Here is a 20,309-nt window from a genome sequence, read left to right as displayed (position 1 = left end):
TTCATCAGTAGTTCATCCAGGTTACCAATTATTCATAGTGAAATGACAGGAATTACAATTAGATATTGTTAATTTTTGTATTAGAAATTTGCTGGAAGAATGTATTCACTTATACTTCTTCAAGTATATACAGGACGTCCATTAGAAAAATCCTAAAATAAAATCAAACGGGATATTTCTAATACAAAAATTCGCCTAACTTAACCTATAATATATCTATAAATACTGTAAAATTCATCTAACCTGCCACATATATACACATATTGTAAAATTCACATAACTTACGATGTATATACACAAACTACAATTATTATCTTTTATTACATTTATATATTTTCTCTATTTAATTTTACCTACTTTTTCTCGTATTTATTTATTTTTTCTAATTAATCTTACATTTCAAAAAGTATGACACCTAAAATCTGGACCCAATGAGCACCCACTGGACAGATTCTTTTTTTTTAAAAAAAAATTTAAAAACATTTCTTACTCACAAAACTAATCTGCTGGTAAGTTTTTCTATCGGTTCCAGAACTACCTTCCCAAATTTACTGATTAAGAAATCTACGTATATATAGATACAGAGATATTTCTCGTTTTGCTCAATTTTGGTGTTGCCCATATTCGGATTTGATTGAATTCTGCAGTGCTGCAGGTTGATTTTCTTTCGTCTATTTCTTTTTTCCCCTTTCAAGATTTCTAATCCGGCAATTTGGCCATTTGGAAAGAATATGACCACTAACTTGAAAAAAAAGATTGTGGAAGTTAGTGGTTAAAAATTGTTGTGGTGAAACTTAAAGGGTTAATTCTACTTTGTCCCCCCAAACTTTGGACGATTACTCACTTTAGTTCTTAAACTTCAAAATGGGACACTTAAGTCTCTAAATTTATAAATACCTTCCAATTAAGAAAAATTGTGAACAGAATCTTGAATGCCGTGGTGGTCGAAGTGTCTTATTTTATAAGGGTTTAGAAATTTAAGTGTCCCATTTTATAAGTTTAGGGACTTAAGTGTCTCAATTTATAAGTTTTAAGGATTTAAGTGTCCCATTTTGAAGTTTAGGCACTAAAATGGGTAATCGTCCAAAGTTTGGGGAGACAAAGTGAAATTAACCCAAACTTAAAAGGTTGTGGCAAATTACAAAGCCACCAGCCCTAAGCTGAGTGCATCTCAAATTTTTTAATCATTGGTCCCCTTCAGCATCTGCCTGTTGTATCGGTGGTGCGATCTTCCCTCGATAAATTTTCAAAAGGAAGAAGGTAAAGACTTGCAATTTACTCCCGCCCTAAGTTCCTAACACACGCACACAAGATAAAAAAAGAATTTAAAAAACAGAGAGAGAAAGAGAGAGAGAGTCTTGAATGCATACTGTAAGTAACTATTCTTTTTTTTTTTTTTTTTTTTTGGATTTGAACTATAACTATTCTTAGATCATGACAAAGTCAGAGATCTTGAATATCAATAGTTACGACAGACAGAAATCTGATATCAGAGTGAAAAGCATGGCAGGTACCATGGTGAACGACTCCCCCAACAGTAGCACTGGTTGCTTCGATTCTGCTCGTAATTATCTGGACCGCTTTGAATACAGGATCGGTTATGGCAGTCATCATATCGCAGTGCTGAAGATGGGGATAAGTCTATTGGAAACCTTTGATCTGTATATTAGAAAGTGTAGGAGGAGGAGGAGGAGGAGCAAACGGGGTACGTGTTTGGAAAAAGACGAGGACAAGGATGATGCTAAGTCTGACAGACTTAGTAGTATTTCTTTCCGGATTCAAGATCTGGTTTGGGGGATACGGCGCAGACTTGACTGTGGTGCGTCAGATCATAGGGGCATCAAATGTGAGCTCAACAAAATCGGTGAAAATATCAACTTGTTTTTTGAAACAGATATCAAGGAATTGGACATCATCAGTTTGTTGCTTTACTACTCACTGGAAGACTTGCAACTAGTTATGGATTTCACCGATTCCATATCAGTTAATCTAAAGCGTCTTTCCTCATACTGCAAGTTTCATGCATATGAAGCTCTAAGGACTGTACTGGAAACCCTTCAAGAGAAGCTAATGTTCTTGAAGAGTTTCGCTCGCTTTGCAACACTACAACGTGTTGAGGGTCAGCCATTGATAGATCTGTTGGGTCACGTTGAGGTTGTGGCGGTCAATGCTGTTAGCTTGGCTTTTACATTTTGGTTTCAAAGACGCAATGAGAAAGTGCGCGATGAAATGCAATTTGAAATTTCTCAACTAATACACAAGATGATTGATCCCGTTGATCCCCAAGTCCGAGAGATCTATACCCATGTCCTGGAAGCTTCCAAGTTATCAAAATCATCCGACACTTTAGCTGTGAAGGAGAATAGGCATCTATTGGTTGAGTTTATTGATTATCTCCTGCAAAGTATCATGGGGATCATATCAGAATGTTATACCAGTTTCCTGGATGCGGTGAAGGATCAAATGCTAAAGCTCATTGAGGGAGTAAGATTCCTGAGTGTCCTTCTTAGCCTGGAGCAGGGGAAGTTCGATGAGCTAAATGATGCAATGATTGATCTAATTGGAGTTGCAGTCTCTGATGCAGGTATTGTGACTTTCTCCCTTTCTGCAAATGAAATGAAAGAAGGCTTGTGCAAGGACACAGATCTGGCTCTTTCTAACTTGCTCCAAGAGCTTCAGCTCATCATTGCAGAAGCTGCACATGTTTATCCACTAACATCATCATCATCACTCAGTTTCCCAAGGACTAAAGAACTGGGTTCTCTTGATTTTCTTCTAGAAACTCTCGAGGAACTAGTGAGTTCGACAGCTGATTCAATTGCTTTTCCAAACGATCAAATCCGCACAATCCTAGAAGATCTTGTATTCTTAAGATTTGTCCTAGGGAATATTGTGGAGCAATGCAATAGGGATGAAAAACTCCAAGCTCTTTGGAGTCGTATCATGAAGGTTGCATACAGTGCAGAATTAAAAATTGACTCTGCACTGCTTGGTGATAAATGTGAACCATGTTTGGATGCTGTTGCCAGAGATGTACATCTCATGAAGATTGAGGCTGAAGAGGTCTATGGTTGCATTAGATATGATGGTGAAACTCAAAGAGTTACCAAGACGACTATTAACATGCCATCACAAGTTACAGCTCCAATATCCACTGAAGCTCTGGTGGGTCTCAATGATGAGGTAGAAAGTATAATTGATAGACTTGTGAGAGGATCAAGGCAGCTAGATATCATTGCCATTGTGGGTATGCCTGGACTTGGTAAGACAACATTAGCCAATACAATTTATAGTGATCCTACAGTAGAGTGCCACTTCCACATTCGTGCATGGTGTTGCTTTTCTCAAGCGTATACCAAGCATAGTTTGTTAGTTCAGATTTTGTGTAGTATTGATTGTGAGAGCCATATCCAGTATCTTGACAATAATGAAGATGATATGGCTGACAAGCTACGCAAATTGTTGAAGAGAAATAGGTATCTCATCGTTTTGGATGATGTTTGGGACATTGTGGGGTGGGATTCGTTGAAACACTCACTGCCAGATGATTGCAATGGAAGTAGAATTCTCTTAACCAGCAGATTTCAAAAATTGTCTTTGCTAATTAAACCTGATAGCGAGCCACACCATCTTCGCCCACTTACAGATAATGAGAGTTGTGAATTGCTGCAAAAAAAGTTATTTGCCAAAAAAGATTGTCCTCCAACATTTAGTAAAGTTGTACTGAACATAGCAAAATACTGTAAGGGCCTACCTCTCGCAGTTGTCCTTGTTGCTGGAATTCTTGCTATTACTAAGCAAGATTGCTGGGAAGAAGTTGTAAGACATCTAACTTCCAGCATTTATGTTGACAATGAACATTGCATGAAGACACTTGAGCAGAGTTACAATTATTTACCAGATTATCTAAAGCCATGCCTTCTTTACTTTGGTGCATTTCAAGAAGACCGAGACATTCCTGTTCGCAAGTTGTTATGTCTTTGGATCTCTGAAGGATTTGTCCAAAAGACTGAAGGAAAGAGCTTAGAGGATGTGGCAGACGACTATTTGATGGATCTAATTGGGAGAAGTTTAGTTATGGCTGCCCAACAAAGATCTTTAGGTGGGATCAAAACTTGCAGAATTCATGATTTGGTACATGAGTTTTGTGTCAAGAAAGCAAAAGAAGAACGTTTTCTACAGATTTTACACGGGGATAACCTTCTTACTTTCACTGGCCCGTGTGACCCCCACCGACTGGTTGTCTACCCTAGCACAAGGCGGGGACCTAAAAAGTCAAGGCTATTTTTTCCCCATTTGTGTAGTTTGCTCTTCTCTGATTGTACTTATACAGAGCTAGATATAATTTCACGCAAAGTTCTGTCATCTAAACTTCTTAGAGTGTTGGACTGCAGGAATGATCCTTGGTCGAGGGCAGATTTTCCAAGCGAAGTAGTATTCCTTGTTCACTTGAGGTACTTGAACATTACGTCTGATAGAGGGGAAATCCCATCTGCAATAGCCAACCTCTCAAGGTTAGAAACTTTTGTGGTAGGAGGACCCCTTACAAGTTATTTCTTACCTAACACTATCTGGAACATTAAAACTTTGAGGCATCTTGTCGTTTCAGCATCACTAGGTGGTTTCATATTTCCCATCAACAGTCTTGAAGGTTCCCCGGATTTAGAACATTTAGACACTTTAACCCTTTCAATCTGGAACCCTTCTCGAGACTTGCAAAAGATACTGACAAAGTTACCAAGCATCCGCAGGCTAAGATGTGTGGGAGACAGTAATGGAGCATCTGCTGGAATTCTCGTGCTGGACTACTTGAGTCGACTAGAATCACTTAAGATGAGGTTTCTAATTGGATATGAGTTTGAGTTCCCATTGAATTTGAGAAAGTTGACTCTCATAGATAATAATCAGCCATGGAGTATAATTTCAGCAATTGGAAAGTTGCACAACCTTGTAGTACTTAAATTATGCCGTGTTTCCTTTCTGGGGAAAAAATGGGAAATGGAAGAAGGGGAATTCAGTAACCTTCGATTCTTGAAATTGTCAGGGTTGAATATTCGCTGCTGGACAGCCTCTTCTGATAATTTTTCCTGTCTTGAGAAATTGGTTTTGCATCAGTGTTATGATCTGGAAGAGGTCCCTTCTTGTTTAGGGGAAACCCTCACTCTTGGCATGATTGAGGTGAAATTGTGTCATGAGTCAACTGTAAATTCTGTGAAGCAAATTCAGCAAGAACAGATAGATTTGGGAAATAAGGGCTTAAAGATCATAATTAAACAAGAAATTGGTTAGATCTACTCAGAAAGGGAGTCGAAGCAGAGAAGAATTCCAGTCATGAGGTTAGATCTACTCCCTCGGTCCTAATTGTCTATGTTGGATCAGTTCAATGATATAACCATCCATATTTCACAAAGCAATTTCTGGAGGTTTCAATTCTTTGATTTGAATAGTCATGCATCTATGGAATCAAAACTATACATCCATCAGATATTATTCTGATGTGTTCTCTGTGATGTTTTTTTTTCTCATGTTTGATAATGCATAAAATCAATCATCCCAATTTCTAAAATCTTCTTCAATATGGCTACAGATCGGTATGATCCTTGAAACCAGCTGCACCCAAGCATAAATGCCAGGTACACATTTTTATTTGTTCTGTACATTTGAGCTCAAATAATGCTGACCAGGTCTCTTTTCTTGAAGCAAATAGCTGAATGACCTGAGACTTTCTTTATCCTTTGTTTTTAATTTTGAAATGCAAAGAATGCGCTCTTGCGGCCTTGTTGTGTAGAATATGTGTATATGGGTTAATGACAGCTTGGCAAGCATAGGAATGTTTTTTCCAGTTTTTTTCTTTTTCTATTTTCTACCGTCTAGATATACGAGTTTGTTCCTGCTTATGCCTACTTTTACCAAAGCTTCTGTTTTGCTATGTTCTTGTGGTTCGTTCCAGAGTATGTAAACTAATTGTGCTTTAGACGTGGCCATCAGCCATCTTCTTCTGATACCTTGATACGTATAAAGAAGCCAAAATCAGAGGAAAAAAAATTTTGAGATGTTGAAGTTAGAATATATTCTTTGTATCATCAAAATAAACCAGGTTAGATGGCTCTAATAAGTACTATTTTCTGTGTACTTAATCTTTAATAATAATTGCTTGAAGAGATTTTTCATGGATTGTTGTTTTCGATTGATCAAGTGAAAAGATGCTGAAAGTTCTGGGGTCAGAGGAAATGAGGAAAGGAACTTGAACTTGATGAAAGGATGTATTACAGGAAAATTTTTAGTATTTGGAGTGTTACTTTGTTCTTCATCCCGCTTAGTATGCATTCTGACTTCCCTGTTACAATTAGCTGGTAAAGTTGCATCTTGAACAGGTGGCTTTGAATCTATCAAATTAGTCTGATTTAGAATCAATATCTTTGGCTTGTGCAGTTTCAATGAGCGTGTCTAGGAGAGAGAGAGAGAGGGAGAGAGCGACCGAGAGACATGATGGCCATGTTCAATTTTTTGACAAATCATGTAAACAGACTTCAAGTTTGTAGACTTAGAAAAAATTGCATTTTGATTTAATAATCGCACTTTAATTTAAGCACATCTATTCTGATTTATCCTGGGAACGATTCTGTTGCACTTTTGTAAGAATAAGCTCCATCAACACTTCAAATTTATCCAGCTCCAATAATTTTTCATTGCTGATCAAACAGGAAATCGAAGATGTTTCAAGATAAAAATACACCAAGAAAAAAAAAAAGATGGAAGAGAAGAATATCCTAACTTCTGGCTCGTAGATCAACTACAAGCTAGTGGAAAGTGGAAACGAGCAAAAAGCAGGAGTACCAATTGGATGAATATCCTGAAGAAATGTCCGATTAATATATATTTGTTGCAATGGGATAGGTGAATTCAGGATATACAGAACAGGCTCTAGCTCTCTGCAAATGGCTATGGAAATTGATGACTGAAAGTAAAACTAGCTTTTAACGATGCCGTAATGGCACTATCACGAATCTGCATTGGTGCATTGATAAGTTTGTACAAGTCGTTTTCTAACACTTCAGAAGGTGAACTACATCCTGGATTATAAGCTGCTGGTAACTGGTAGTGCGTTGTCCATGTAACTTCTGCTATTCTAGGAATGGCTATGAAAGATATGTGTGCAGCATCTACTTTCTCAAACTCTCATTTTTTGACCGTTGGAAAACCCCTGCCCCGGGGAAGGGGGCGGCAGGGCAGGGTAGGGTGGCAGTAGAAAAGAAAGTTATCTGGAAGATATCCAGATACTCATTGTCTGTATGAGAAGCTAGCCTGATGCTCAATGCTGTCACATCTTCTGTCTTGCACCATTTGATATTGATCCAAAATAGTCAAAGGGCCAATGATATAGTTTGTTTCTAAACTGGCACAGCCAAAGTCGGTTTTTCATGTATAATTCTTATTCTATATTGCTCAAAATTGTAAAGGAGATGATGAAAGCCATTTGTTCAGGTAGTTCTTCATGTCTCCATTAGCCTTTCATGTGGAATTTACTTCACCTGCTTGGTGTTTTGTAGTCAATATATGTGCTCTCTGTTCTTTTACATCAATTTTACCTTTAGAATTGAATGGCAATTTGGAAGCACCAAAAGTAGTAGCCCTACCTTTTGCTGATGCAACTCACGAGCAGATGGTCCAATTTAGTGCTAGCTTTGTGATTTACCGGATATTTTTACAGTTTTCCCCAATTTAAGGTTATTGTGGACTTTATTCTTCTGTTCTGTCGCCTCACTTCTCTGTTGTTCCATTTCTTGCAAAGCTGAAAAACAGCATATACATATATTTAGATTTCTTTTGCAGGTCCTCCAAGAAAAAGCATCTGACGTTAGAAGCTTTTTGCTTGTAATTGTCAGGTATAGGTGCTCCAATTCTCTATTCTTTTTCTTCTACTAGTTTGTTTTATTAATTCAATTACCTAATGGAGCAGAGTTCTATACATATTACATACAGAAGGACAATCAAAATGAAACCACAAAGTACTGCAGCATGAATGAATGACTTGATAGTATTCTTGCACTACAGGCCTGCAGCGAATGCCTCAACTAGGGAAGTATTCATGATGCTGTCAAGGTTCTTGAATTGAATCTTTCCAGTGGATGGGTCGTCCAGTATTATATCAAAAACTGGAGGCTTTGCATGAGCTACTTAACCTTCATGCTCTTCCTGTTTTTGATCTTGTTCTTGACAGATAACCCCTTGATTCTAGGATCGTATCCCACTAGCTTGCTCACGACCTGAAGAAGTTGTTACTAGTAGCTAGAGGTGTCAAAATGGGTGACTTGAGCGGGTTTGGGTTGGGTAAAATGGGTAATGGGTTTAAGTGAGTCAACTCATTTATACCCATTTAATTAGATGGGTATAAATGGGTAAGTCAAAAAATGAATTGGGTAACCCAATTATCCATTTATAACTCATTTATTTTAACTTTTTGCAAACTCATTTAAATTCATTTTTGCAAACTAAGTTATCAATTTATACCACTCATTGTACCCATCATTAGTTTTAAATATTTACTTATAATATTCAATAAACTTAATTACCAATTTTTTTCATTTATACTCTATGTCACAAAATTACCTATTATTTAATAATTGAATAATACGAATATAAAAATTTGAATTAAGTACTATAAAAATTAATATAAAAACTTAATCCAAAAATTTTGAACCCCTAACATTTTTTTCATATATAAATTTAAAATTTCATTTTATAAAGATAAGAAAATAGGCTAAAATTTATCATAAATTGGTAATGCTAAAAAATGAGTAAGTTAACAAACTAAGAAAAAATAAAATAATAAGATAAAACCAACAAATAATAATAATAATAATAATAATAATAATGTTAACATCATGACAAAATGAAAAATTTGAAAAAAAAAAAGGTAGGGGAAAAGAAGAGACTTGGGGGGAAGAGAATTTTAAATGGGTTAATTGAGTTTGATAAATGGGTATTATTGGGTAACCCATTTATACCCATATACAAAAAATTAAGATACCCATACCCATCTATTCATGGGCGGGTATGGGTAAATCTAGTTAAATGGGTTGATTTGCCACCTTTACTAGTAGCCATTGTTACTCCCTGATGAAGCCTACTTCAATTGCATCAGGAAGGGAAGAAGTCCTGTAAAAATAGCAGTAAAAATTTCATTTGCTGTTAATCAAGTGGAAATGACTGTTGTAAATTTGTAATCCAGTGAAAAATGTGCTAATTGTAGGTTTTTTTCTCGAGAGGAAAAATCATGCACTAAATTGAATTGGACAGCGTGTATCTCTCAGTTTTTAACTTGGAATACATGATAGAGATTTGAGTTCTTGTTTCTATTAACTTGGAATAAAATTCTGGTTCTTGTTTCTATTAATTAGGTTCCAAATGATACACAAATGGTATCTTTGTCTGTTTTTGTTTGTTACATGAATATAATTTCGTATAATACTGATAAAAACAACAGTCACGAGATAATGTTCATTATTTACAATTTGTACAAAATACTTTAGAATGATAAATATTTCCCACTTTTTTTTCCTCGCTCTCTTCTTTTCCTCTTCCTCTCCAGTCTCCACAACTTCGCCAAAATTCACAAGGTCAGTTAATAGTGATAAATTAGCATTTATTTTATCGTGTATTCAACTCAGAGATTAGTATTCCTTGCGTATATCCTAAATTTATCCAAACTTGAGCCTTGCTTTATGATTAATGCTTTTCTTTTCTCTTCTTCTACTCATGCCACCGAAATTAGTATTAATATGGCCAATAACAGAGATTATTAGTGCAGTGATCTCGAGCATTCAAGAAAATTGAAAATGTGAGTTTTTATTTGCGTCTTGCTCATTTTACATGCGTCCTTTGACATTGTTGAACTTTCTGTTCATGCTGTTTGTCTTAAGAAAAATCCTGTTTTGGTTGAAGAAAATTGTAATGCCAGCCATCGATCATGAAAAGTTTCTCTTTCTCATTGCAACCTCTGATGCCCATTTTCTTCTGACTTGTCTACCTTTTACTCTGACCCTTCTGCTCATTTGATTGAAGTTTCATTTTTGGTGATCCCTAGATCTTAGATTAGTTGAATATCTAGACTGCAGTAATCTTTTATTTAACAAAAATTAATTGAAGTTACAGATTGTTTATCCTATTGCAATGGCCCCGGAAAATACTTCACATTTCGAATTGCTTGATCAAAATTGTAGCCATTTGCAATACTAAGTTTTTACCCCCCAAAAAAGTCCCACGATTCAGAGCTCAATGAATCACGGAGAATTTACATGTATTCTGAACTGGATTTGGAGGACTTTCACATAAATTTACATATGAAGGTGCACTGGAACTGCCATTGTGAGATCAAGATGAAACTATTGATTCCATTCTGCAGTGACTGAAAGAGATTTCCCCTGACTCTGCAGATCAGGTTTTGAGTCATTTAATCAGAGAATTTTAACAGTGATATTCTTGAAATCTCTACTTTGCTTTGCCATAATGCAAGGTTCTGAGCAGATGCAGCTGATACATTTCTTGGCTCATTGTATATTTTTGGCTATCATTGCTCAATGCCTATGTGATTTATGTTGGTTTGTTCAATATGGGGCGTGTGATGACATCCAATTTGAGATTTCTCAACTGCAACAGGATATTAAGCTGGCTGAATCCCCCATTCTGCGAAGCTTTAGTCAATGTCTGGATAGCTTCCAAAGCATTGTCAAGAGTATCGGTCACTTATATCCAGGATAAGAACAGGCATGTAATGGTGGACTTTGCTTCTTCTCTCCTAGGTGTTCCATTTTTACTGTTCCTCTGCAGGATCTAATGCTAAAACTCCACGAGGGAGTAAGGTTCATGAGTATCCTTCTCAGTGTGAAGCAGAAAAAAATCTCAATTCCCTATGCGACAAATTGAAGGATCATTTTGGAGTGGTGTTCATTGATGTTGGAATTCTGATTTCATCCCTTTCTGTAAATGAAATTAAAGATGGTAATTAATCAAATCTGATTTCATCTCCTGAGACCAATGACGAGCTCTGTTAATTTTCTTCTGTAAAATCTGAAGGAACTAGTAAGTTCTCAAGCTGATTCAATTGGTCTCCCAATTAATCAAATCCAGAGATTCCAACAAGCCTAGAGAAAATCAGGGAGCACTGCAACCAGAATGACAAACGGCAAGCTTTTTGAAGTCATGTTATAGAGGTTGCATACAAGAATGAAGTAGTAATTGACTTAGCACTGTTTTGGTGATAAACATGAATCTTTTTTGGATGAGGTTGCTGGAGATATTAACCTTTTGAAGCTTGAGGCCCTAGAGATCAATGATAACATTAACTATGATGGTGAAATCCAGAGAATTACCAAAACTTCCGTTCACATGTCCCCATGTTTTACTGCCCTGATATCCAATTGTTGAAAAGATCATTGTCAGATGATGCCAATGGAAGCAGGATTCTGTTTACCAGGAGATTCAGAATTTGTCTTCACAGTTTCAATTAAACCTCACCATTTTCAGCCACTTACTGATGGAGAATTGGGAATTGCTGCAGAATAAGCTATTTTGGCAATTGGCAAAGAAGGTTGTCCTCCATCACTAAGTAAACTGGGATTGTAAATAGCAAAAAACTGCAAGGATCTACCTCTCTGAATTGTCACTGTTGCAGGAATTCTTGCTACTACATAGCAAAGTATGCTGGGATGGTGTTGCAGAAAATCTAAGTTCTAGATTGTTCATGACACTGAGTACCGCATGAAAATTGAAAACCAGCTGAGTTACAGTCATTTACAAAATTATCTAAAGCCATGGCTTCTTTACTTTGATGCACTTCAAGCAGTCCAAGACATTCCTGTCTGAATATCGTTATGGCTTTAAATCTCACACTGCTGTAGGAAAAGATGTCACCGTAATGTATATTCTGAAAGAAAGTGCCATTCAGTACATGGAACTGAAATCAATGTCAAAGTGAAGAGACAGAGCAGTACTTAGTATTTAGCATTCACATACACACATGCACACGCAAATTGCATTAGATATCAATGAATGCTTGCAATGATTTTTATGAAATTATTGGGAGTGTTTCATTTAAGTTAAATCTGCAGCAGGGAGAGGCAAGGCCAAGACGAGAATCAAATTGGAGAATATGATAAATATACACACACACACACTCGTGTAGATAGTGAACAGACAGGCTAAGCAATATTGAGAAAAATAAATTTTGCTCAAGGAAATGCTAGAGTGATCACTGTGGTTTACATTTGCAAGGTTTATAAAAGATAAGCACTGCCATGTATATAGAGGATTTTACATCCATCGGAAGCTGTTCCCGCTAATAAATAGGATCATTTTTTCCGGAACGTGTAAATTGCATTAACAAAATAATCTGCAAACTGATTGATTAAAAGATCTCATGTTTGAAATCCCTTAACTTCATCAAGCCAGAGAGGATGAGACATCAAGCATCATACCAATGATTTGTTGGAATTGCACGTTTCTTTCTGCTGGGTAAAATGCAAAGAATTGGCAATTATTGTGACAAGAATTGGCTTCAAATCGTGATAGAAATCACTTTCCTTTAGGCTTTATTTGTCCGATATAAAGTGCAATAACCTTGGACAAATATCCTTTAGGATAAGATGAAGTTTGTTTGTCTTAAACTCTTGCACAAAGTAAGACAAACCCTTTGTGAACTAAGGAGTGCTTTGAGAGAGTACACAGTAGAAGGAAAGTGATTTTCTGCAGCAAACCACTCTCTACTTGACCTCTTTATATAGGAAGACTGTTTGGGAAACAAAAGAACTCATTAAACACTTGTATGAATAGATTCAAAGTATTGTTTATGAACAAATTCAAAGTATTGTGTACACATTCATGCACTTTAATTCATGCATCTCATGATCATTAGATTAAAACATGAATCTATCCTTTCATTCAATAATTCCCATATACATGAATACATTCATAAATGAATGTACATTTTAGAAATATTCACAATACTATACATGTACCAAAAATTAATGAATATACATTAATTACATGTATGTACATCATACAAATTTTGAAAAGTTTCCAACAATCCCCCGCTATTTTCAAAATTTAGAAAATGGATTTCTAAAAGGTCACCAAGTAATCTGACACTCATATGCATAAATAATGGTGTCTTTCGATTGAACCACTATTTTAGTGAAGGTTCTTTGAAATCAACCCTTCAAGATGGTAGACAAGCTTTGAACCACTTGGACATTCGACCAACCTCATAAACAGATCACACACTGAGCAATGCACAACCATAAGTTATTCAACAATACATTTTACGGCCTTGTATCACTATCCTTTCATTAATGTTTACAAAGTAAAGTTCTTAACTTTGTGGTTTGCCGAAAACCAACATTCATATAGGCGACATCTTAGTGCCCCCGCCATAGATAGTACTTTTAAGATTCGTTAAGAGTCCAATGACTCATCCTTACATTTGCACTGGCGAGAATAACACGCATTATTCAACATTGGGATGTCTAAACTTCACATAGTGCACCAACCACTAGAATGGTGTATTTTCACTCATTAAATTCAAGACTAGATGTTGTATCTAGCGTTGAATTGAGATTCCACTATTAGTGATCAAGAATTTTGGACTTTAAACCCATTCCCCTTGATGTCTTTGACACCAAATTTCTTGATAATCCTTTTGTCAAAGGATCACTCAAATTTTCATTTGATCTCACAAAGTCAATAAATATGACTTCATTTGTGATCAAATCTTTGACATAACTATGTCTTAAACCGATATGTCTTGACTTCCCATTATACACTTGACTATATGCTTTAGCAAGTGTAGCTGCACTATCACAATGGATTGAGATAGGCGACAAAGGTGTTGGCCACAATGGTATATCACAAAGTAAATTACGTAGCCATTCAGCTTCTTTACAGGCCGAAACAAGTGCTACAAACTCTGCTGCCATTATTGAATCGGTGATACAAGTCTGTTTCTTAGAAACCCAAGAAATTGCACCTCCATCAAGCATAAAGATCCAACCACTTGTCGATGAGTGATCATCTTTATTGGTGATCCAACTAGCATCTGTAAATCCTTCTAAAACTGAAGGATAACTAGTATAACATATACCATAGTCCTTAGTGACCTTTAAATACTTTAAAATTCTGGTTACATCTTGCCAATGTAACCTACTAGGGTTGCTTGTATATCTGCTCAATATACCAACTGCATATGCAATATCAGGTCTAGTACAAGTCATTGCATACATTAAGCACCCTATAACCTTGGCATATTCTATTTGAGATTTTGGATCCCCCTCATTTTTCACAAAATTTATTTTGGAATCCAATGGTGTTGAGACTGGAATACAATCACTTTGATTGAATTTATTAAGAATCTTTTCAATATAATGTGTTTGAGACAACATTATATTATTATCATGTTTGAAGATTCTCATACCAAGAATGACATCTGCCTCACCCATGTCTTTCATATCAAATTTGCTTGAAAGCAAAGTTTTTGTGGCTTCAACTTGTTCCAAGTCAGTCCCAAAAATCAACATGTCGTCAACATATAAACAAATTATGACACCTTTGTCATCATCAAACTTGCTATAAATACATTTATTAGATTCATTTATTTTGAATCCACTAGCAAGAATAACTTGGTCAAATTTCTGATGCCATTGCTTCGATGCTTGTTTTAGTCCATATAAAGACTTTACAAGTTTACACACCTTATGCTCTTGACCAGGTATCACAAACCCTTCGGGTTGCTCCATATATATTTCTTCATCCAAATCACAATTCAAGAATGCCGTTTTAACATCCATTTGGTGAATGACTAGATTTTGGATAGAAGCTATAGCAAGTAGCACTCTAATTGAAGCAATTCTAGCTACTGGTGAATATGTGTCAAAATAGTCCACACCATACTTTTGTGTGAACCCTTTGGCAACCAACCTGACCTTGAACTTATCAATAGTTCCGTCGATCTTCATTTTCTTCTTGAAAATCCACTTACAACCAATTGGTTTTGAACCAGGTGGTAAATCTACTAATTTCCAGATTTTATTATCCATGATTGAGTCCATCTCATCATTAATAGCTTCCTTCCAAAAGGGAGCATCTTGTGAGTTCATTGTTTCTTCATAGGTCTTGGGATCAGCCTCAATATTGAAGCAATATGAGATTTGGTTGCTCACTGTATCTCTAGTTCCTTCAACTGGATACATATAAAAGTCCACCGAAGCCCTTTGACTTTCTAGCTCTTTTGCTCCTTCTCAATTCAATGGTTTCATTTTCACCATCTTTTATCAATTCACTTGATTTTGGAATAACAACTTTTATACTGGTGAACCTATTCTCTTCAAAAATAGCATCTCTAGATTCAATTATGGTATTAACCGAAATTGAATCATTAGATTCAATTACCATGAACCTATATGCTTTGCTATTTTGTGCATATCCTAAGAATATACACTCCACACCTCTTTCTCCAAATTTCCTTTTTTTGAGGTTCTGAGAGTTTTACAACAGTTCTACAATCCCAAACTTTCAAATAGTTTAGGTTGGGCTTCCTTTTATTTCAAAATTCATAAGGGTTTATAGAACTCTTTTTATTAGGAACTCTATTTAAGATATGACAAGCCGTTAACAAGGCTTCACCCCAAAATCCTTGACTTAGTCCAGATTTTGACAAAAGTGTATTAACCATTTCTGTCAATACACGATTCTTCCTTTCGGCTACACCATTTTGTTGTGGTGTGTAAGGAGCAATCACCTCATGTTTTTATCCAACAGACTCAAAATAGGTACTATCATAATATTTCCCACCTCTATCTGTCCTTAGACATTTGATAAAGAATTTACAATGAAGTTCAATTTCTAATTTGTATGCCTTAAATTTTTACAAAGCTTCACCTTTTGAGTGTAACAAGAAAACATGACAGTATCTACTATAATCATCAATGAAAGTCACAAAGTACCTTTTACCACCCAAAGTAGGAGTACCATGCAAATCACATACATCACTATGAATAAGATTCAAGATTTTAGATGATCTTTCAACTTTAGAAAACGAATTTCTTGTAATTTTCGTTAGCATGCATGTTTTGCATTTTCCTTCAATCTTATCACAATATGGCAGCAAATCAAGTCTCATCATTTCATGCATTCTTTTGTAATTAACATGGCCAATCAATCATATTATGCCACAATTCAAAAGAAGACTCAACCAAATACGCAGAAATAATATCACTCTTATTATTTCTAATAGCAAGTACATTCAACTTAAACATCCCATTGCAAAGATAACCCTTGCCTACAAACATACCACCTTTAGATAAAATAAACTTGTCAGACTCAAACACAAGTCTAAAGCCAAATTTATTTAACAGCCCAGCCGATACCAAGTTCTTCCTAACTTCCGGTACATAGAACACATTTGTCAAGATTACAACATTTCCGGAAGTAAATTTTAATTCTACTTCTCCAATGCCTTGAATCGGAATTGTAGCAGAATTTTTCATGTAAACAACGGTGCTTTCATCCACCAGTTTCATGGACTTGAAGAACGATCTATTGTTGCACACGTGTCGCGTATCTCCAGAATCAACCCACCAAGCAAAATCATCTTCAATCATATTGATTTCAGATATCATTGCTACAAGATTTTTGCTTGTGTTTTGGGAAGACTCTTGCTTCTTTTTCTTGTTTTGAAGAATCTTGCACTCGGACTTGTAGTGTCCCTCTTTCTTGCAATAGAAGCATTATCCCTTCTTTCTTTTCTTGGATTGATTCTTGGGCTGTTGGCCCTTCTTGCTTCCTTGAGACTTTTCAGTTTGTCTCTCTTCAATCACATGTACTTTTGAAGTAGAATCTTTGTTCTCTTCAAGGATTTGATTATTCTTCTTTTCTTGCATGCGAATTTCCTCTTCTACTCGAAGAGATTTAGCAAGAATCTCAAGAGAGATATCCTCTTTCTTATGTTTGAGGTCTCTTTTGAAATCTTTCCAAGAAGGTGGTAACTTATCTATTATAGTGCAAACAATAATGGCTTCATCCATATGTAGATTGTGTTGTGTGAAGTGATTAAGAAGCCTTTCAATCTCACTAAATTGCTCCATAACAGACTTATTATCTACCATTTTATAATTATTAAAAAACGAGACAAGAAACTTCTTACTTGTAGCATCTTCTTGCATGTACTTGGACTCCAATCGATTCCAAAGTTCCTTGGCGGTAGTAATTGAATGGTAGACATCGAACAGGTTGTCACTCATGGTATTGAGGATGTGACCACGGCATATTTCATCGTCGTTCTCCCATTTCTGATGGTTTCGGATGTCTTCAAGAGTTTCTTTATCGGGATTGATCAATGGTTTTGGTGTGGTCAAAACATAGACCACTTTGAGTGCAGTGAGAAGGAAACGAACACGTTTTTGCCAACGAACGAAATTCTCTCCATCAAACCTCTCGAGCTTGACAATATTGGAGCCAAATCTTTCAAAGTACCAGCCATTGTAGAGTATGAATAAAGCCTAAAGATTGTTGGGTAAAATGCAAAGAATTGGCAATTATTGTGACAAGAATTGGCTTCAAATCGTGATAGAAATCACTTTCCTTTAGACTTTATTTGTTCGATATAAAGTGCAATAATCTTGGACAAATATCCTTTAGGATAAGATGAAGTTTGTTTATCTTAAACTCTTGCACAAAGTAAGACAAACCCTTTGTGAACTAAGGAGTGCTTTGAGAGAGTACACAATAGAAGGAAAGTGATTTTCTGCAGCAAACCACTCTCTACTTGACCTCTTTATATAGGAAGACTGTTTGGGAAACAAAAGAACTCATTAAACACTTGTATGAATAGATTCAAAGTATTGTGTATGAATAGATTCAAAGTATTGTGTACACATTCATGCACTTTAATTCATGCATCTCATGATCATTAGATCAAAACATGAATCTATCCTTTCATTCAATAATTCTCATATACATGAATACATTCATAAATGAATGTACATTTTAGAAATATTCACAATACTATAAATGTACCAAAAATTAATGAATATACATTAATTACATGTATGTACATCATACAAATTTTGAAAAGTTTCCAACACTTTTAGCATGAAGTAGCAAGATCCATGATACATGCTACTGGACATGGTAGAGCACAAAGCAATGAGCTACAACTCTAAAGCTGGAACCTCTAAGACACACCAAAACTACTAATTACTTTGTCTAGTTGTAGATCTCTTAGACACAAAATCACCAATTTTAGTCTACGTAAAATAGTGTACCTATAAAACATATTTGGATTGCGATGTCAGTGTTCATTTTATCTCCTTTTCTTTATTTCTTCAATCCTCTTGCTGTTGTGATGACAATCAGCTAATACAGCCCCTTGCAAATTCAATCCAAAAGAACAGCATGCTTGTCCAGCTATCGAACTCCCAATGCATTCTAGTATTGTTTGACAAAGAAATTGCAATGAGGAGAACACTAGGTAGGTCAGAAAATCTAAGAGTCTTTAAATTGAGCTTGAATTGGTGGAGGCAATATTTTTTGTTCTTCAAAAACTTGGAATATTTTCTCTTACTGTTAATGATACAGGTAAAAACAACCACTGGTTGAAATCTTTCCTCATTAGAATGTGTCATCTGTAATTTGATCCATGGAGCTTAGATCCTTGTCAAGTCAGAGTAATATTGAGCATGTTGGAAATTTGGATTCACATGCATGCTTTCAATTATCTATTTAAGGTTCTATGATGAGTTTCATGCAGGTTATATTGATGAATGTCAAAACCATCAAAAATAAAATACTTACTCCAAAATTATATATTTTTGAGTGTAGTGGTAAATAGAGTCATGTGCACAAGGATTGGTTGATATGCAACTAATAGTAGTTTTATACTGTAAAGTATTTATATGAAAAATTTTATATAAAAAAATAAATGGTAGTTTTTGGTTGTAATAGTGTGTAGATTAAAAATATTTGTAAAATATACTAGTCTTTTATTAATAACATAATCAAAGTAAGAAATTCTAAAGTTGGACTAATATTTTATCTTTTATGTGGATCATGTTTAAATATCTTTTTTTAACTTTAAAAAATGTTTACTTTTTTTTCAAACAAAATACTTAAGAAATTGAAATATATGAGAGTAAATGTAGTAACCAACGTGGATGGAAAAGTGTTTGTTAAACAAAGCATTTTTACGTTAAAAGTATTTATATCTTGGGTTAAATTGTAGGCAATACTTGAAAAAGATAGTTTTGTTCATTAATAGCGTAACACAAGTAACAACTTCTAAAGTCGGGTTAATATTGCTTTCTAGCATAGTTATTAAACTCAATCCAACCCGTGGTTGAATCGGTTGGCCCGATGACCCAAGTATTAGACCGGGCCCGATTTTTAGTTTAACTAAATATGGAATTGACCCAATCAAACTCGGTAAAACACGTTTGACCTCCTGGTTCATCTGGGAATCCGCCTGATTTTTGAATTGATCTTTTTTTGTAAATACTTGTGCAAAGTGTACATATACTTTTGACAAAATTTGTACATTGGATATTTATTTTATATGTGCATAAGACTTTATCACTTAGTTTTTATTTGATAACTAAATTTTTTTAATAGACTTGTTTACTTTTGTTTATTTAGAATTAATCCTTTTAACTTTCAAATTGAGAGTATTTGAGTAGTTAGACAATTAATTTGTTTTTAAACAAAAATGAAATAATTAAGAAATAATGCTGGTTCCTTGTCAGACATGATTTAATAAGTATGCTTTCTAGTCATGTTTGCCGGAGTTTTAAGACCATTAGAACAAGAAAATCTATATTGTACGTCTTGCTCTGGACTTTTTGGGCTAACGTATATGGTCTTATTTAATCAACTTAACCGTGTATAGTTCGTTGAGGCGCATGAAACGGTCACTATTTTTTTTTATTTTGTCATAAGGATAACATTTTTATAATCTAATCTATGCCAAAAACATTAATGAAGCAGTCACTAACAACTGCATTAAAATTCTATGCCAAAAAAAAGGAGTAAGGGCAAAAAATCTTTTGGCAGCCAAATTATTTATTAGCATACAAATGATCTCAAGCTTTATAAGGCAAATGGGGAGCTTACTGCATGTGAAAGCCTACAATTTCAAACAGATGAATGCACCTTCAGTCTGGATAGGCAATTTATCTAAGAATATCAGTAGGTTAACAGTGGACAATCTATCTTTTTGTTTGCTTTAATTTCTCAAAGGTTGTTTTGAAAGAATAGTGATTCTCCAG

At 35.3% G+C, this 20,309-nt stretch overlaps 1 protein-coding gene across 3 annotated transcripts; it reads left to right on the top strand.

The window, feature by feature from the left end:
- Nucleotides 1-1,314: 1,314 nt before the first annotated feature.
- On the top strand, nt 1,315-8,361 carry LOC113698346 (putative late blight resistance protein homolog R1A-3). 3 transcript variants are annotated; one of them, XM_072056819.1, is made up of 4 exons: nt 1,423-5,336; nt 5,588-5,633; nt 7,834-7,886; nt 7,984-8,361. In XM_072056819.1, exon 1 carries the CDS (start codon nt 1,435-1,437, stop codon nt 5,287-5,289), a length of 3,855 nt encoding a protein of 1,284 aa, XP_071912920.1. In that variant the 5' UTR covers nt 1,423-1,434; the 3' UTR covers nt 5,290-5,336; nt 5,588-5,633; nt 7,834-7,886; nt 7,984-8,361. The 3 variants fall into 3 exon arrangements, with proteins under 3 accessions (XP_027073936.2, XP_071912920.1, XP_071912921.1); XM_072056820.1 differs by having other exon boundaries at nt 7,961-8,361; XM_027218135.2 differs by lacking the exons at nt 7,834-7,886; nt 7,984-8,361 and adding an exon at nt 6,705-7,608 and having other exon boundaries at nt 1,315-5,336.
- Nucleotides 8,362-20,309: the final 11,948 nt, after the last annotated feature.

This window comes from Coffea arabica, chromosome 7c (assembly GCF_036785885.1).
Source record: "Coffea arabica cultivar ET-39 chromosome 7c, Coffea Arabica ET-39 HiFi, whole genome shotgun sequence".
In the NCBI taxonomy this organism is placed as follows: Eukaryota; Viridiplantae; Streptophyta; class Magnoliopsida; order Gentianales; family Rubiaceae; genus Coffea; species Coffea arabica.
The sequence above is the reverse complement of the archived record's forward strand: the minus strand, read 5'-3'. Positions and strand labels throughout refer to the sequence as shown.

What these genes read in the sequence shown, in the direction of transcription:
- LOC113698346 (XM_072056819.1), top strand. Translation starts at nt 1,435, where the DNA reads ATGACAAAGTCAGAGATCTTGAATATCAATAGTTACGACAGACAGAAA.